The 18307-nt window shown below is 39.2% G+C and overlaps 1 protein-coding gene across 1 annotated transcript in view; it reads right to left on the bottom strand.

Moving 5' to 3' along the window:
- LOC118329072 (cilia- and flagella-associated protein 46) overlaps nt 1-18307 on the bottom strand; it is a 52645-nt gene that overhangs the window by 18880 nt on the left and 15458 nt on the right. Inside the window, 22 exon segments of the mRNA XM_035663028.1 lie at nt 746-943; nt 2324-2462; nt 2931-3113; nt 3993-4099; nt 4198-4395; nt 4678-4830; nt 5363-5423; nt 5503-5601; nt 5922-6064; nt 6386-6547; nt 6861-6983; nt 7087-7310; nt 8080-8233; nt 8637-8820; nt 8946-9081; nt 9421-9493; nt 10758-10923; nt 11064-11195; nt 11500-11681; nt 12509-12619; nt 15403-15552; nt 17683-17884. Of these exon segments, the coding sequence (XP_035518921.1) occupies nt 746-943; nt 2324-2462; nt 2931-3113; nt 3993-4099; nt 4198-4395; nt 4678-4830; nt 5363-5423; nt 5503-5601; nt 5922-6064; nt 6386-6547; nt 6861-6983; nt 7087-7310; nt 8080-8233; nt 8637-8820; nt 8946-9081; nt 9421-9493; nt 10758-10923; nt 11064-11195; nt 11500-11681; nt 12509-12619; nt 15403-15552; nt 17683-17884 (3280 nt within the window).

Raw genomic sequence — 18307 nt, forward strand, 5'->3', positions numbered from 1 at the left:
AAACCCAGCACTCCAGTAAGAAATCCTACATAAATATAAACTAAATGAAGAAAAACACTCTCTGAAAAGGTTAAACCCTGGGCAGTGGTGTCCCAAATACAGCGGGAAGGCAACTGCTGCATTTTTTTGCAGTGATAATAATACACAACTACCTGTCCTGGACAGAGACCAGAGGAACAGAGAAGCTTGCTATAAATTGTTGGTTAGTCACAAGAGATTTGCTATGAAGAATTAATTGCCTGGTGTTACTTTGCATGTTAGCATCCCCAAGTGGCACTGATGAGCAACTAACCTACACAGTCCTCTGACCTATATAGTAATGTATCAACAGCCTGTGTCAGCATGGATCTTTCAGTTCTTGATGTTTAGAGTAATATTTTGTATTTTTTAAGTGTATATTTGACACTTGCTGTGCCCTAAGGACATTTTTCTGCCAGGACTCGAAACTTGAAATAATTTAGACACTGAGTTACAAAGGATGTAAAGTCTCTATTTGTCCTACTCACGCTTTGTCGCTTTGATGGATATTTTGGGTGTATATTTAGATTTTTTATATTTATCCAGTACTACAGCTCTAAAACTTAAGTTCATCCTGACCTAAACTGATCCTGTTGAGTGTAATGAAGAAAATTGTTACGTTAAGAAATCTAAAGAAAGTGTTTCTCTAAGTGTGCCATGTAAGTCTCTAAACAGATCCAGAATTTCACATTTGATCCAGGTTGGATGTGCATGTGCACTGTCTAACCTGCTCTATAGAGTTGGGCTCAGGTGTGCTGCGTGTATACTCCTCCAGTGCTATCTCAGCAGAGGTCATCCTCTCACGGGCCATAGCTTGGCGTGTCTTCTCAGCACAGTGCTCCTCCAGTATGGCCAAACAAAACTCAGCCAAGGCCAGGCGCAGGCGCAGCAGCCTCCGCATGGCCACCAGTGACAGTTCATGACTCTAAAAAGGACGAAAGGACCAGCAAGTATGAGAAAATACACTCAAAATTATAAGCATCACAACGGAAGCCGTAGCGCAAACTCCAAGAAGCAAGTTCAATGATAAATTACTTGCTTTCCTATTTAAATGAGCTGCCACCCAGAAATCAGAAACACCTTCTCTTTATAATAATAAAAAGTCTGACTACTATTTAAATGGTAATTTCAAAAGATTATTCTCAATTGGCTAAGGTGCAAGAGTGAGCTGTGATGATGAGTTCACAGACGAGATGTGTGACCAGATATTGTGAGACATGGCAAATGAGAAACCTGGCCCATTGGTCTTCATTGAACAATGAAGACTAAAAACCACTAATTTAAATGAGAAGAACTGAATATGGAACAAAAGCTGGCCCAGCTCATAAAGAGAATAAATGAGCATGGTTACAGCTGTTATCCATTGTTTCTAATGCAGGTTGGATGTCAAAATTTATTAGTGCAGCAGCACCATCTGCTGAAAGAGCACAGCCACAGTCCAACGTCCAAAGGCAGAGTGAAACATCCACACAAGATTTAATCAAAAACTCAATAGAAGAAGAATTTGCAGCAGGTGTGAGAGTTGTTCAATCAATCTTTCTTTCATGATTCCATCAACATGTAAATTAAGGCTGCAGCCAGTGTTATGCCAGTCCATCTTTGGCATTGAAGCCCTCAGATAACCTCATCTGTATGAGAGCTTGTATAGTGTCTGGATAAAATGACTCTAACACCCATCTGCTGTTGACAAGTAAAAGTAATGAAGGCTTTTTTTGTCTGTGTCAGAACATTGTTAGACTGTAGCCTGAGCTATAAACAGCAATACACACATACACACACATATTTAGCTAAGATGTCACACAGTCCAGAGCCCCGGAATATGACAGCGGCACAACAGGGCCCTAATAACCTCGTGCAGCAGCTTAATTGTGATTCAATTAGACTGTTTAGGAAATGAACATGCAGATAGCACAAACAAAGCCCCTCTCTCCGTCATTTAGCCACAAACAGGGCTTTTCACAGGAAAACCCTTTCATCTCTTAGCACTGAAAAACATGCTCATACTTTTCTAAACAGGATCAAACATTTTGCCGCCTGCACTTGTCCTTAATGGACAAGCAATTTTAGCCAGAGCCCAGCTTTTGAGCCCGTTTAGCAGTCAGCTAAATGTTGTTCAAAGCAATGTCTACAACACTTACAGTTACTTAGAAAGTCATTTCTGATGTTCATTTTCAGCCACGTTCTCTGCTGAGCTGTGTCCTCAAAAGAAGTTCAGTCGAGTGGCTGTGACTAGTTAAAACAGTTTGAGAGGGCATCATCACAATGAAAGATGGATTTTTAAGGAACATGCATGCACTTTGTTTACCTCCTGCTGTGAGGAGAGCAGCTTCTGAGCATTCAGCACCACATGTTCCTGCTCTGTAACAGCTAGCTGCATTTGGGAGAGGCCATCGAGCAGGAAGCGCTGTTTGTCCTCGGTGTAAGTCGTATGGTTGGCTAGGATTCTGTAGAGAGATATTATTAAGAGTAGACAAAGACAGAGAAAACACATCTATCTATCTATCTAATCTATCTAGTCTATCTATCTATTATCTATCATCTATTATCTATCTATCTATCTATCTATGTATATTCATACAGAACTACGGTCTCTGCTAAACTTGTAATCTTTTTGTTTGGTGATTTCTGACACCAGGACTTGAAACTCCAGTTTGAAGAGAGTGTAAACTATGCTAATGAACAAATCTCATGTACACCTCCTCATGAAAAGGTAGCATTCATCAGGCTGAAACAATTGATTTGTGAGTCCTACTTGGAACACTTATGTGCTGAAATTCAAGATTTAACTGTTAAAAGTAATCTACATGCACCCAAATAGAGTACAAATGTATTTGCATATAGTTTATAGTATGGTTTAAAGAATACCCATTAGTAAATAACACTAACAATACAGAAACTCCTGACTTACTAACCTCAAACCATGTGCGTACTCAACATGTGCCTCTGCTGCATGTTCTCTGTAGCTGAGTTTAGTGAAACCACTGGCACAGTCTCTGAGTGTATTGCAGGCGGCCATTAGTCTCTGGACAACCTCTGGGCTGAGTGTCTTTCCCGGTTCACCACCACCAAGGGCACTTATACATTCAATGGCACCTCTGGAACGCAACATAATATATTCGATTAGCTGTTGAAATCACAAACTTATCTATTTAAAACATGACATTTAGTGGATGTTTTAAATGCATAACAGTAACATGCTGAAAGTAGGTTTCAGTGGATGTTTTATCTAGTTGACTTATGTTTTGTAAAGTCTATTTATGATACATTAAGACACATTGGTGGATATTTAGTAAGCCTGTCAAGACCACAAAATTAAGCAACACCGCATATTTTTAATGTAGCAGTGTATGTCTGTAGTCTCACCCTCCGTGTGTTCAAAAAAGTGCCACAGATTTTACATTTCTGATGCAGTTTCCTCGCCACAGTGATCATTCTGCAGTGATAAATCAGGCTTTACTATTACTATAATTTTCCTTTCCCTACTCACATATTGTGCGCCTCTGAACAGAAAGGCCTTAAAATACATATGGCATTAGGCCAAACAGCAATGCTACTTTTCTTCCATTGTATTGAAAAAGTGGCCTTTAGTAAATATTAGTGCCTTAAAAACTGTGGCAAACCCTTTGTAAATATCCCCCAAGCAGTGGTTATGTCAGATTTTTATGCATGCAGGTTTAGAAAAGACATTGGACATAGGTAACAGTTTATAATAAAGACTTAGTGTAAAAGAGATAAACTGGGTCTTTTGTTCAATGATTATATTGTAATTTTGTGGCACTGGACTTCCTTCCAGCCACTTTGTTTCTAGGGTGAAATATAAAAATCAACATTTGCTGATGTGTACATTCTTTTTACCCAAACTGGATAGTGCATCTTAAAATGATAAACATCTTAATAAAAGACAACACATCTCTAATCCTAACCAGGAAGAAAACACACATTTAGCAGATTTGACCACAGAAGTTTGGGGTTACCTCATCTTTAATGAGGTGATCAAGAATGTGAGTTCTGGGACTCGGTTTACTTGCTGCTCCATAAGTAGCTTCAGAGCTCCACAGCCTTGTTTTATAATCTGATCAGCCTGTGAAATAAAATAAAAAACACAATGCAAAAAGTATTGTCTACAAAATTAAGTTAACTGTACTGTAAGGGGGTTATTACAATGTAGTGATTCTATACCTTGTATGCATCTTGGTCTCCCTGGCCTACTACAGCTCTGACCTTGGTGAGGGTGAGCTGGTACCAGAACTCCCCCTCCCCACCCAGGGCTTGGGCTTTGTCCAGCAGGATCAGAGCCTGGGCATAGTTCTGCTCTTCACAACCCAGAATGGCCAGACTAAGCAAACTTCTTGCTATTGCTTTCTGGTCTCCGAGCTCCTGAACAGAGATAATTTTGAAAAAGGAGAATTATAATGGAGTAGGAAATTAGCGGAGTTATTGCAGCAAATACTTCTAACATATTGTAGGCATACTCATCGGCCAATAGTAAGCACATAAGTGTAAACAATAAATTGAAGGTTAACATTTTTTGTCATACAACTGGAGCACATATTTGTCAGCATTGCAGATGTCTACAGTGTTAAAGTCTGGTATGCCAAGATAGTAAAAATTTTATTTTTAATTCTTTTTTTTGCTGTCAGTCTGACACTGTGGTCTCACCATAGCCACCAAGTGGGCCTCTGCCAGGAGCTGCCTGGCGGGTTGATAGAGCCCCATACTGAGGCAAACCTCAGCTTTGTCCAGCCAAATGTCCTGAGCACAGACATCCACACTCTTTTGCCCTGACCCAGCCTTTGCATCCAGCTCACATTTCTGAGAAATCACAAAGATATTAGACAATTCACTATTTTCAACACTGACTTAAACTGTAAATGATATGGTGTATGTACAGTGTCATGTGTCTTGCAGGAGAAAGCTTGTATGTAAGTAAGTGCAAACACACACACACACACACACTCTCACACACTCATAAATACCACCTTGGGAAATAATAGGTGCATCAGACAGAAACTTGTTATAGTGTTAAAGATTATGGGATTAGAATTCACACCATTAACAGGCTAAAATCCACCACATAGACGAGAATAGCATTAAAAAAAAACCCAATAAAAAAGTCATCTCACATAACTGACTTAAGAGTTAACACTCATTTCAGGTTTATGAGACAAGTAATTTGACTGTCGTAAACCTCATATATTACTCTTCCATCAGTCAGTTACATTATAAAAGCACTAATTATAGCATAAAGTACATTTCCTTCTCCAATATAAGTCATCATATATGGAGTAATAAAACTTAATGCACAATATTAAACACAGATCTATTTTGTGAGAAACAGGCTGACCTGATCGTAAGCTTTGTGAAGGCCTCTCCTTTCCTGCGAAAAAGCAATCGCTTTGTGGCACCTGCAATTATGAACGTCGTATCATAGGTCATTAGAGCAAAATGTGCAAACGTTAAATCTTTATAGCTGAGTTGACATACCCCATCTGTTCTTGTTCTTGGATTCCACTCAGATTCAGGAGCTTCTCCTGATATGGGGAATGTGTCTCCAAACCCAGCTGGCGACAGGTCCTCACAATTCTAATTAGGTAAAAAAAAACAGCAACAAGAAAAATACAAAGACCATAGAGTTCAATTATTGAGTATTCATAGGATTTCTGACAGTAACTGATGGCACCACAAGTTGATGCTTCTGAGTTCCCCAGTTTTCTGTGCTTCCCTGGGTTTTGACTATTTGAATAAAGCAGCAATTTAAAAGCTGTCTTTAGTCAAATCATTTTCTTGCAGAGGCACACTATTTCAATGACTAGCCAGAAGCTGGTAGTCTCAATCAGAGACGAGGAACTGTAAAGATCTGTAAACATCGGTGGAGTTCCCCTTTAATTTATCCGTGTTTTTACCTCAGTCGGTAGAGGTCAGAGAGGCTCCTCCTATCCAAAAGGTCATGAGCAATGGTCTCAGCTAGATGAATTATGGGCAGGGTCAGGTGGTCGAGTGAGAGTGAGTGAAGCTCTTTTTCCAGCAGGTTCAGATAAAACAGGCTCTGAGTCTGCACAAAACAAAAAAAAAAAAAATGTATTTAATTAAATCTCATCACATACTTTCATCCAATCCTAGTGGTAGATCCATAAATTAATTATAACATATATTTAATTCAGAATACTGGGGTTTCAGAGTCTTCCAACATCTTAATTTGACCCACAAAGATCAATAAATGCACTTTCTCTTGACCAACAAATGACAGCTTATACAGCAACACTCATATCAAGTCAGTGCTTCTGGCAGCTGAGCCCTTGATTTAAGTTGTACTTGTTTTCAACCGAGCAGGGATTGTATCCACTGGTTATATAGGTTGTAGTCTTGCCTGCTTTGTAATGCTGTGTGTACTGATACAGTGGGGGTTACTGTTGGTTCTGAAGATCTGCCTGGCCTGGTCAGGACAGACGTAGTGAGCCCAGTCCTTTGGGGTGGTAGGAATTGCCTGATCCAAGACAACAGGTTTAGGTCTCTCTTCTGCAGGGGGAGGCTGTTCAAACAGAGAGGACACAGAATCTATATTTTGTTCTTATTACTAGCGTGAAGTCAGCATTTAAAATTAAGTACAATCGACTGAAGTTCAGTAAATAGCTGTCAAGAATATTTTTACTGCATCAGATAAAATGTGGCAATTTGAAATTAGTTAAAAATGTTATTACAGCATTTCAAAGCATTGTTTCTATTAAGCATACAGACAGGGAGGGTGAACAATTGATGAAAAAAGCAACTGCACTATTCAACAGTAAAGGCCACTAGAAACTGTGTAAATCAATGAGATTCTAAATTTTAGCTATAGAACTTACATCTTTGACTTTTTTGCCTTTGCCCTTGTCTTTGTCTATTTTGGATCCAGCAGAGGGAGGAGGCTGGGCTGGCTGACTCTTTGCCATCTCACTGGAAATCTCACAAGCCACTGCCATAGACAGCTGGAGTGACAAACACACAGTGCACACAGATTTATATCCCATACTCAACTCAAACATTGCCACATTTGAGTGACAGGATAATGGTGTAGTAAAGATGCACTACCTGCCATATTTGAAGTACAAAGGTGTAAGCTCTAAGCAGGTTAAGCTGGTGCTCAGGTGAAGTCTTGCCTGCCATGACAGCAAGCAGAATGTGTGCCTGTACCAGGCTGTCAAGGCGTCGCACCTCCTTCAGATTAGACAAACTTTGTGTAAAATCCAAGCCCTGGACTCCTACTAGGGGCTCACATTTCACTGAGCTCAAAACCCTCTTTTTGGACTCATCTTCTAGAGGAAAGATATACATAATATGTATAAGTTATATTATAACTTTTACTGTGACAAAGAACAGGAACAAGACAGATATATACAATATATGAAAGTATTATTGAAAGCAGAATTTACATTCATTTTCACTTGACAAATAAATCCAATAATAGAGAGACTCATATTCCTGTAATTAATTTCTACTTTTTCCTTCATTTGGGTGTTCAGTTTACCTCTTAGGGAATATTTAATGTGGCTCACAGTGGGAGACTAAAAAGACTCCTCATAGCAGTCTTTTAAATAGTACTATGCTATTCTCAGTGGGCACCCACATCGGAGCTTAAGAAATCTATGTCTTAGTCTGGTCAGCTCATTACCTCTGAACAACATTTGTTTGGTTTAACGTTTACACAGGATAACAACTCAAATGAAAGTACAAACACTGAATTCCATTGCTGATCAAAAAGCTGTGGCACAGCGCTTTTCTGGATCAAACAGAGCAGATGTTATTCCCCTTAGATTAACACTGTGTAAAACTTCAGGCATTCCTTAAAATAGAAGTAGACAGGCACAAGTTTTCATGTGCAACCACACACACAAACTGAATCCATATGGCAAAGGACCCCTGAGATATCTGTGTTTCCTGCAGATATGCGTATCTCAAGGGGAATTCTCAAAATCTGTTACCTTCTCCTCTAATTTTTGGAGTGCACACTCCAATAATTAACAGAATAAACTAGTCATTCACACACTAATGATACAATGAACAAGGTAAGTCAATAAGTTCTACCTGCTCCGTCATCCTGTTCAGTCGCCACTTGTAGAAGGATGTCTATGGCCCACTGAACCTGGTGTTGGGCATCGGTTTTGGGGAAGTTGTGACAGTACAGCCACTCTCCAAACTCTAGCAGGAGGCTGACCTTCTGCCACTGAGTCTCTATACTCTGTTCACAAACAAAAAAAATCAATGACAAACAACTTCAAAGATATATATTTTTTCCATTTTGCTTTTGTTTGGTAGTTGACAGGAAATCATCCTTTATGTGGCCTGGAGCCTAGGTTAAAGTGGTTTTCATTCCTAGCTTAACTCTAACCCTTCACTTAACCTAGACTGTGTTCCAGGCCATATCAAGGGCCACTTCGAAACATAGTTGTAATGACATGCTGGTTCCACATGATGGTGCTTAAGACTTTGCCAAAAACATTGGCTTTACTCACTGCAAAAAGACTACACAGGAGATTAAATAAATAACTTGATCACTAGAATTTATCTAATATGACAGATTCCAACATGATCTATCAGCATGAATCTGTTGATTAAAAATGTTCCAAGAACAGGTGTATTACCAACAGAGAGGTGATGGATTTCTGGTAGCAGGTGAGCTGTTGGTTTATACTGCCAGCACACAGTGCCACCCGGTGCCACATAAATGAACAGCACTGCTCTCCTTCATCTTGTAACTTCTGCATGTCCATCTGTAAACTTTCCCCCAGTTGTGCTTTTACCAGTATTCGGTGTTTCAGCAGAGGTCTGGTTAAACACAAGGACAACAATAAGATTTATTTTTGTCTTTCTGTATATCTACCTTTCCATTTCCTTCCATATCATTTCCTCAGTCCCCAATGTGTTTTTTTCATTTTAATTTTTTTACTCACAGTCTGTGTCTTGTGTGAGGCATTTCTCTAATAGCTCGGTCCAGGAGCTGCAGAGCACTGTTCCAGTCTGCTTTATCAATGTGGATGTGGACCAACAAAGCATAAATGTCTGCTCTTAGGGTTAGGACCTCTTCATCTACTAACAGAGACACATACGTAGATACACAGATGACTGAACTGTAATCTAATGTCAGCAAATGTGTAATTATACTGTAATGATTAATGTAGATCTAACAAATTCAGCTGTCGACCATCAAAATGCAAATCTCACAGGCCCCACAGCTTAGTTGTTTATCCTGGAATGAATGACATTTCAGTCTGCCATCCATTATTTACAGTATAGAGGTACAAAGGAAATTAATCAGATTCATAACAGAAAGTAAAACCAAACATGAAGCCATCAAAGGGTACAGCCTCCAAAAACTCAGAAAGAAATTTCACAGTTGAACCATTTCAGGGTTCTTTTACCACTCACATGTTGCTTCATGTTTAGAGCTCCCAAGAGACATTTCTGTCAAGGTCAGCAAGCCTTTCACTTTGCCCTGTTTCTGGAATAAAAAGGGAAATGATTAATACTGCTTTTACTCGCCCATGAGCTTACAAGGGTGATAGGAGAGTGTTGCTGGTAGTTGTGGATGGTTGGTCATAGTTAAAGCTCACTGGTGTACAGTATAAGAATAATAGGTGTGTGACCTTGCCCTGTATATGATCCTCCCCCCTTATCCTTAAATCCAGAGCCTGCAACATAACTTCAGTTGTTCACACTTGGGCATCCCATTGATAAAAATTTCATTCCTGTTAAGACACAGCTGTATGGGACAGATTGTGCTTTTTTCCTTGTGAGCCGACAGCACTGCTGAAGAACAGTGTCAAGTTGGAAAGAACACCACAGATAGCCATCATTCTGAATTCTCACATAAGCTGCCTTTAATTATGGATTTAAAGTCCTCTTGCAGTTGAACGACTGTTTATCCCCCTGGCTGAATTGCTGTCCACAGGCAGCGCTGTTATGTTTTTTCAAATTTGAGCACACCCGCAAGTTATCCCCTGTAGCATCCTCAAAAGAATCTTTTATCAATTTTATCATCATTTAAAGATAACAGAGCAAGTTTAAGAACTTTAACCCCTACTTTAGTTTTATAGCAACCAAAGTAAAGTTGTCAAAAATCACGTATTTAATTGAAGAAATAGGAAATGACAAAAACAGGACATTAAATGTCACTCTTATGTGATTTGTTGTTTTGCCATTTGTTGTGGTTAGAACTTTTTGACTAATCATCTCCTATTAGCAGTGTGCATGATTTGCTGACCTGACCTGACTAAGACATTGATTGTTTTGGGAAGGACTTTTCTGATGCTATGTATACAAGTTTATAGACTGTATATCATATCATTATAAAAATAAAATCTGTGATCTTCTATATACTGTCTGTGTATGCAGAAAGGTCTCACCACCTTGGATAGTACTGTATTTTTTGCATTTATTCCAGTGGAACTTAGTGGAAGGTTGTAGCATGGGCCAAGGAAGAACCCAACAATTTTTGAGCTGATCCAAATGACGGGGGAAATAATTTTTCACTTTTTTTAACATTGTGAAATATGTCTCTGGCAAAATAGTCATAATGCGTCATAAAGTCAATTGTTTGTAGATCTGCACATCATAGAAGAATACTGGCCTTGGCGGAGGTCTGCGCTCTCTGAGTGCCCTGCTCGTTCTGTGTGTGGCTGTCTATTTTTTGTCTGATAACTTGGCTATGACCACAACAGGACTGTTGAGTGAATGTGTGAATATGGCTAAAGAGGTGTCCATACATTTGCATGTTTAGTGTTGGTATGAACCAGAGCAATGAGGATCTTCTCCAGGGGCCCTTGCAGCTGCCATCTTTCCTCAGGAGTCTGTGTTAGGGGTAGACAAGTGTTCCAGTAATGTCTGGCAGCTCTGACACACAATGCTGGATTCTCAGCCTTTTCTGCATAGCTATAGACAAGAGATGATAGCAAGCACATATAATGTAAGAAAATACAAATGTAGAGAAACCATATCAAGGGAATATCTTTAAAACTAGTTTGTAGCTGCCAAAGGCATTAGTCAATAGAAAATCTGACAGTAAACAGCACCTGACACTGGACAGAAGCACCTTCATAGCCTCTCTGTAAGTGTGTAGATCCCCATTGGACTCATGGACTAAACTCAAACCCCTCAAACAAGCGGCACTGCTCAGCATCTCATTCACTGCAGTCAGACCATAGCTAGGGATATGAGGAAATATATTAGCTGTCAATCAAAGTCAATCAATCAATCACACAAAATGTAAAACTGACATACCTTTGAAAAATCTGAAACTTTGAAACTTAATTCAAATTTTGCGGCTTCATGCAGAAATTGAAAGAAATGCTTGCTCAATAAAGTTGCTTGCAATACTCTTGAATATTCACAAGATGTCACCTGCCATTTAGAGAGCTTTGGAAGCAAAAATACATTCATATCAAGTGCAGCCCCCCCTGCCCATTTTTAAGAATTAGACATCAAATATAATCAGCCCACTCTACTTACAAAACAAAGGGCATGGTGTTGAGACTCTTTGCCGCTGCTTCTTCCAGCTGCAGAGCTCTCTTGGTACAGCACAACACCGAGCTGTGGTCCTTGGACTCATGGCAGAAGGCAGCCAGCTGGCAGCACACCTGCAACTCTACCACCACGTCAGTCCAGCTGCATTCAGACACCATGCTCACCAGCTTTAGGTGAGGAGAGAGAAGAGGGGAGGGGAGGAAAATGGAGGTGGTGAGGGGAAAAAGGAGGAGAGTAGGGGGTGCAGGAAACGAGGGCATGAGGGAGTCACAGAAACGATGAGGCGAAGGAGGTTGAGAAATAAGGGGAGGCAAGCAGCGAGGGAATGAAAACAAGGGTGGGAAAACGTAGAGGGGGGATTAAGTAATGCAAGCAGGGAATAGGAGAAAATTGGGAGTGAGTGAAGGGGGGGAAGGCAAGGAGGGTGATGGAAGAGAAAGGAGAAGAAATAGAAGGGACATAAATGAATATAGGATTCGTGAGTGGAAAGACGGTAGAGTAGCAAAAAGTAAAGGAATCAAGCAAAGGAATAGGGGGGTTGGGGGGGTGGAGGCACACAGAAAATGAAAGGTTAGAAGGACGAAGAAGTAAGCAACAGTGGGAAAAGGGGGTAGGGAGCGATGGGAAGAATGCAGGAGAGGAATGAGTGAAGTGAAAATAGGAAGAAAGAAGGAAAAAAAAGAGCCAAGGAGAGATTGACAGATAACAAGCAGAGGGAAAGAAGATATAGATGTAGGGAAAAAAGCCAAAGGGCTTTTATGTCAGAGAGAGTGATTTTTCACAGGAAAAATGCACAACACACCTCGTGTTGAAGACATTTCTGATAACTTTAATCCGACCAAAGCATAATGATCAAGCAGCTACAGTATTTTCAAAATATTGACACATGATAAGATGCAGACAGGCTCTGAAGGCTCATGGGTCATATCGCATATGTTGTTGCCATCTGGGCAACAGCTACTGTAGGAAAACACGAGCAGAGAACAGTACATACTGTGGAGAGACTGGGAACAGAGAACTCCATATGCCTGGGGTCCCTATTGCACTGGAGCATCTCCACTCCAACCAGCACGCGCGTCATCGCCGACACTTCCTCATTCTCGCACTGCGAATGGGGAAAAGAATGAGCATTTCAGCGCAGTCCTCGGCTGAATACACACCAATCCCTTAAGTTTAATTATAGAAAGGACGTATATGTATTACTATTTGCTCATAAATTATACATGCACCTGCAGTATCCTAATCACCATCATACTCATATTGTATGTGTCCCAAATACCGCAGAGATGATCTTGTTGATAATGTATGACTTCCTATTGTGTGGAAAATTAGTTGATGAATGATTTACTGAGATTAGAGATAAACCCTCATTTATATTAACACTGCATTTCTTAATGTGCATGGCAAGAAACAAACCTCATTTAGCTGTGACTCAAAGCACATCAGGCTGAAAGGACTAATGTAGGACAGGAAATCCTTGGCTGACAAATGGTCGTAGGATTACGGTGACTAATCAAACCGTCCTTCTAAATGACAAATTGTATAAGTGCTTTGCCCACATTTTTATCCCACTGTAAGGCAGTACAATCAGGAAACATGACATCCTGAGATGATCACAGTGCAGGGGATACAATGCTGCTATATGGATATGGCGGAAGTAACACCTACCACATCAAAAGATTAATAAAAATGTTGGGCATCATATGCAATATTATAAGCACATTACAGAAGAACTGCGAGGGAACCATAATACAGGATACATAATGAATGTTATATGGCTATGTGACCATGAGCTATACAGTTAGTCTTAGTGAGCATTCATCCTCCTTCACAGTTTACCCTTTTTGTAGCGCAATAAAATAAATTCTGAGCTGCCTTTTAATCTTAGATATAGAATACACAGAGGATGCCAGCCCCTCCAAGTAAAATAGAAAATAACTGCACACAAAAGTAAAAAAATATACCTTCTATAGTTATTAATGTTACTAATTAAGGTTCTGTTCTATTCAGGTCAAACAGAGTCAGGGTGCTGCTATTGTGCATGTGGGCTCACTGGAAAGGTTTTGCTACACTAAATGGAATGCAACCTTAACTAGTATCATTGATAATACCTGTGATTATCCTAGCATTAAATATCAAAATGGCTGCTGTGGGAAATGTCTGTTGCTGTTACTTTAAACCAATTTTGTTGCAATTTGTTCTTGTTCTTCTTCTGCCGACTGTGTTCTAAAACTGCAAATGCAGTGCTGCAGTGATCACAGTTTCAAATGCTTTCACCTAACTTTGAACTATTTCTGGTTCTGCTCACACAGGTCTCTTTACCTTTCTTACAGAAATCCTGGTTTGTAGAACATAAAACTAACTGCAGACACCAAGTTTAGATTTCACTTGTGAGTCTTCTTCTAACAACATTATCAATTGCTGAATTAAAAGAAGATCAAGAGTGAAGTTTCATTCTCGATAGACACTTGTTTCTGTGGTGTTGGCTCATTCGTGTGGACTTGAACATGAACAGAGGTAAATAGCTTTGGTGTTGGAAAAGCGGAGGCAGAGAGAATAGAAGAATCAGCTGTAAGGGGGGGGAAGGCAAGGTAAAATCTGCAACATAATTGACAATCTGAGGTCTTATAACTCTGTAGTACAGTGTTTCAGCAGAGCTTGCAAGCCAGTGGCCTCTTTCTCACTCAATTTAAGATGTTTTTCAGTGCCTCACTCTCACTGAAGTATATTATTATAGTATGCAGTATTTTATACAGCAGTATGTAGTTTTGTTAACTGAAACACAGGTTTGGTGTTTGTCACCTATTCTCAAAACAGGGATTTTGTTATAATGGAGAAAAGTCTCATTGCAGTCAATTACTGTCTGTGCTTCACCAATAATATAAAGCTTCCAAGCTCTCCAAAAATACTACTTCAATACAGTATACCTGAGATTTAAAACCTTAATTTAGCAGCAATCCACTGTTTGCTATGTCAAGATATATTGGCGTTATTGATGGTTTGAACAGTGGAAAGACTAACAAAGGCTGTTTTGGTAAGTTTATTTTGTGTCTGTCCTCATTGAAAGTTATAATGTTACAATGATATGCGAGGTAAATCGTCTATCTCCGTATAGATCATTTCCTTAATATTTTTCAGACACTTCTGACAACAACAATCTCAGCCTGTCAGTGGCAAAAACAAAAAACAAAAAAGCACTTTTAGTGGACGTACTTTGATGGGCACATAACCAAGTATTAACATTATCTTACGTAACAGCCTTTGCAGCCCTTCTTACTCTGTCAATTAAGGGTTTATTTTGACCAAACCAGCATTGGTGATTGTTGGCAAGACTGTGAAAAGACTAACAAAGACTGTTATGGCAAGTTTTCTTTCTTTTATTTCTGTCCCATTATTTTGGTATGAGAGGGTGGTGCTCTGGTGTGACATGTAGTGGCAAGGGAATTTCGTATATATAACCATTAATTAGCACACCGCTTAACTTAGCATAATTGGACATTTCCCAATAATTCTAAACTGTATGAATACTACTAACACTGAAATACATATATTGTTGGAGCATGATGATGTAAAAACACAAAGTAACACCTATATTCAAAATATACCTTTTGTGTCTCTAACACAGTGCACTGTACACATTGTAACACATTGGAGATTATGTCCATTGCTCTTGATACATTTCTCATGTTTTAATGGTGCAACCTTATTTAGTAAATCACTTGTTTGAAATTAGTGAACTTACATTCAAACTTAGAAATTGATTTATGAATATTTGTAGCAACCCAATCCTGGACTCGAATCTAATATAAGCAGCCCTTTATTAGTGCTTAATTAGCAACCTAAAATGAAGTGCCATAGATGATTCTGGGCTGACACAGAGAATGGTACCTCATCTTTAGTGTCCATCTTTGAGCCAATCTGCTGTTGCAAGAGCCTCTTGATCTGCACCCATGTGGCCACCACCTGTTTCCTTGCTGCAATGGGGACAGTCTCCCCTGGGCTGTTGCAGTTGGATATGCGCAGGGCGTAGTCACACAGCTAGGAGGATGTGTGGAAAACAACAATGAGCTTACATTCCATCAGCTGGAAGTAGTTGGTATAGAATTAGCAGTCTGAGAAGCTCGATAAATAGAACATGACATTAACATGGTCAGGATTATACATAATCCTAAATGATATTAAAATGTTAATGTGGATTAAATTGTCTATCAAATACCATAGATTATGATACATATCTGTGCACACCCTGGACTTTCTCTAGCCTAAAACCCTTTGCCCGCCTGCCATCTGCAGACAGGACAGACATACACAAAAGACTCAAAATTCACCAAGACTTTGTTGACTAAGACACTGTATCTGACCCTGCTGTACTGTAGACTATTTATAAAAAATTTATTGGAAAAGATTATTTTTTATCTTCCCTTCAAAAGGGAAACAGAACCAATGAAATTTAGTTAATAATTCACTGATAAGGTGCCTTTCATCTGGAGTTAGAGCTGATATTCATGGAGGATCCTTTGAATAGAAAAGGAGAAAGGAAACAGGGTTTAATTGGCAACTGCAGCAAAGAGAATAGAGATATCAGACTTCAGTGGCACAAAGAAAGCCAGTAATGAAAGCTACATGTAAGTGCATACGCATGTGTGTGCACGCATGGTTCGATGAGTAATGGGTGCCAAGAACAAGAACAAGATAACAAGATAACAAAATAGCACCTGTGAGTGCTTTAACTTTTCACCTGTGATGCTCTGATATCTTTCATGATAACATCTCGAGGAGGAATTAATGCTTTCTGAGAGGCCTCGTGTTTCTTCAGTACAGATACAAATGCACTGTATGAAACATAAACAAATTAGTGCTAAGCCTGATCAGATACAGAGTGGCTTTTGTCTTTGCATTTTTGTTCTTGTGAAGCCCACTACCTTTTTGAAATTATTATACTATAAGTAAAGACCGAAATACATTTCACAGAATCAATGTACTAGAAGCTTACTTGCCAGCCAATTTTATGGACAACATGAAGTTTGTTCGAAAATAACATGAAAAAAAAAAAGCTTCCCATTTCTTCTATAAAACTGGTCGGTATCCGTATGACACTGACCAGTCTTATCATTCATATTTAATACAGTTAAAAGAAAACATTTAAAAAGGCTGAAAATCAAGCTTTAATGGTTTAAACTCTAGTTTAAAAAGTGAGCTTTGGAATTTGAAAGTTAAAAACTTTTTCAGACTGAATGTTTACAATCTGTACAAAAGATTAAAATTTAAGTGTCTGAGCACGTCTTGCAAAGAGTCAATGAATTCCATCCAGAGATTATATACACACTCCTTTCAGAGTCTTAACACAATCTTTTCAGAGATTCTAATCTGTTCTTAAACTTTGAATGCTGGAATTTCAGACATTGTTTTCACTGTGGAAAGATCAGACAGCTCGAAACACCCCAATCGGTCTGAGAGGGATTTGACAGAGGGACAATAATGTTTGCTTCAACAAAATAGATCTCCAACTAAACATATTTTGATTATTTTGTAATCTCAGTAAAGCTGGTTTCTGAGTTGTCATAATTTTGTGTTATATGTTACTTTGAGGTTTCTAAACATGAGAGTATTATAACCTCATTAATTTTTTATCAGGATGGATTATTTATTTTTCTTTGCATTTTTTTTATCTTTATGCAAATATGGTTACTTAATTAATTGCTTAGAGAGTTTTAATATAAATGTATGGTAAGAAAAGGCATCTTTATGCAAATGTATATTCACAGTATAGTTAATGCAGCTTTTATGCAAATGTTTTGGATGAGTAATGGATGTCAAACCCTAACCCTAACCCTAACCCCACTTTATAAAAATGTATTGTGTCACAGTGAGATTTATGCAAATATATGGTGACACTGAAAGGTTTTATGCACTTGTTAGAGACATAGCCACGCAAATTGGTGTAGTTGGTGCGTCACACCTGCCAAGTAGTTGGGGATGTTCAAAAGTGCATTATGAGAGACTAATGTTACAATAATCTAACTGAAACTGAAAGTCACTATTCTTCTAAATACTTCTGTGGTACTGGCATTTATTGAATACATTAATCAAAACATTTAGTCACAGACACACAAAGGTGCCAGTTGCCCCCATCCCCTGCACACAAACTGTACACACACTACGACATACCTCTAGGGCTTTGCGGACATCCTGCAGGGCAGCAGGGTCTAAGAAACCCCCGTGGACACAGGCAGCCTTCTCCATCCCCTTCTCAGCTCTGTTTTTGCCCTTGTCTCCTTGCGGGACTGGCTCGATGTGGTCTGGTCCACACAGAGGCTGGATCAAACCCCGGGCCACAGCATCACACAGCAGCACAAAGAGAGCACGATTTCTGAGAAATACAACACAAAGAATGCTCCAAACTGACATTATCTGGAAAAACAAGGACTGAAAGTTGGGCTTGAAGACCAAACATCTTTGTTTATTTTAGTTCTTGCTGAAGTAAAAGCCCTTACCACAGATTTTTACAGCAAAATGTACGTTTTGTTACATGAGAATGTCACTGAATCCCAACATTCACATAATTATTGCTCTGCTCAAGGGCAGTTTGGTCTGATTTCACGAACACTCACTGTTTCTTTTCACAGACAGAAATAAGAGAAAAGCTTAAACAGCTTTTTTTTGTGAGGGAGTTACAGTGCCATAGAGAATATATTAACAGACATTTTTCAAAAGTCAACTCTGACCGTGTCTAAAATGGTTTTTCTGAGGACGACAAGTATACATATTGCTGTTTTGAGCTGACAGCGTAATC

This window comes from Morone saxatilis, unplaced genomic scaffold (assembly GCF_004916995.1).
Source record: "Morone saxatilis isolate NCDOM2014 unplaced genomic scaffold, NCSU_SB_2.0 Contig19, whole genome shotgun sequence".
In the NCBI taxonomy this organism is placed as follows: Eukaryota; Metazoa; Chordata; class Actinopteri; family Moronidae; genus Morone; species Morone saxatilis.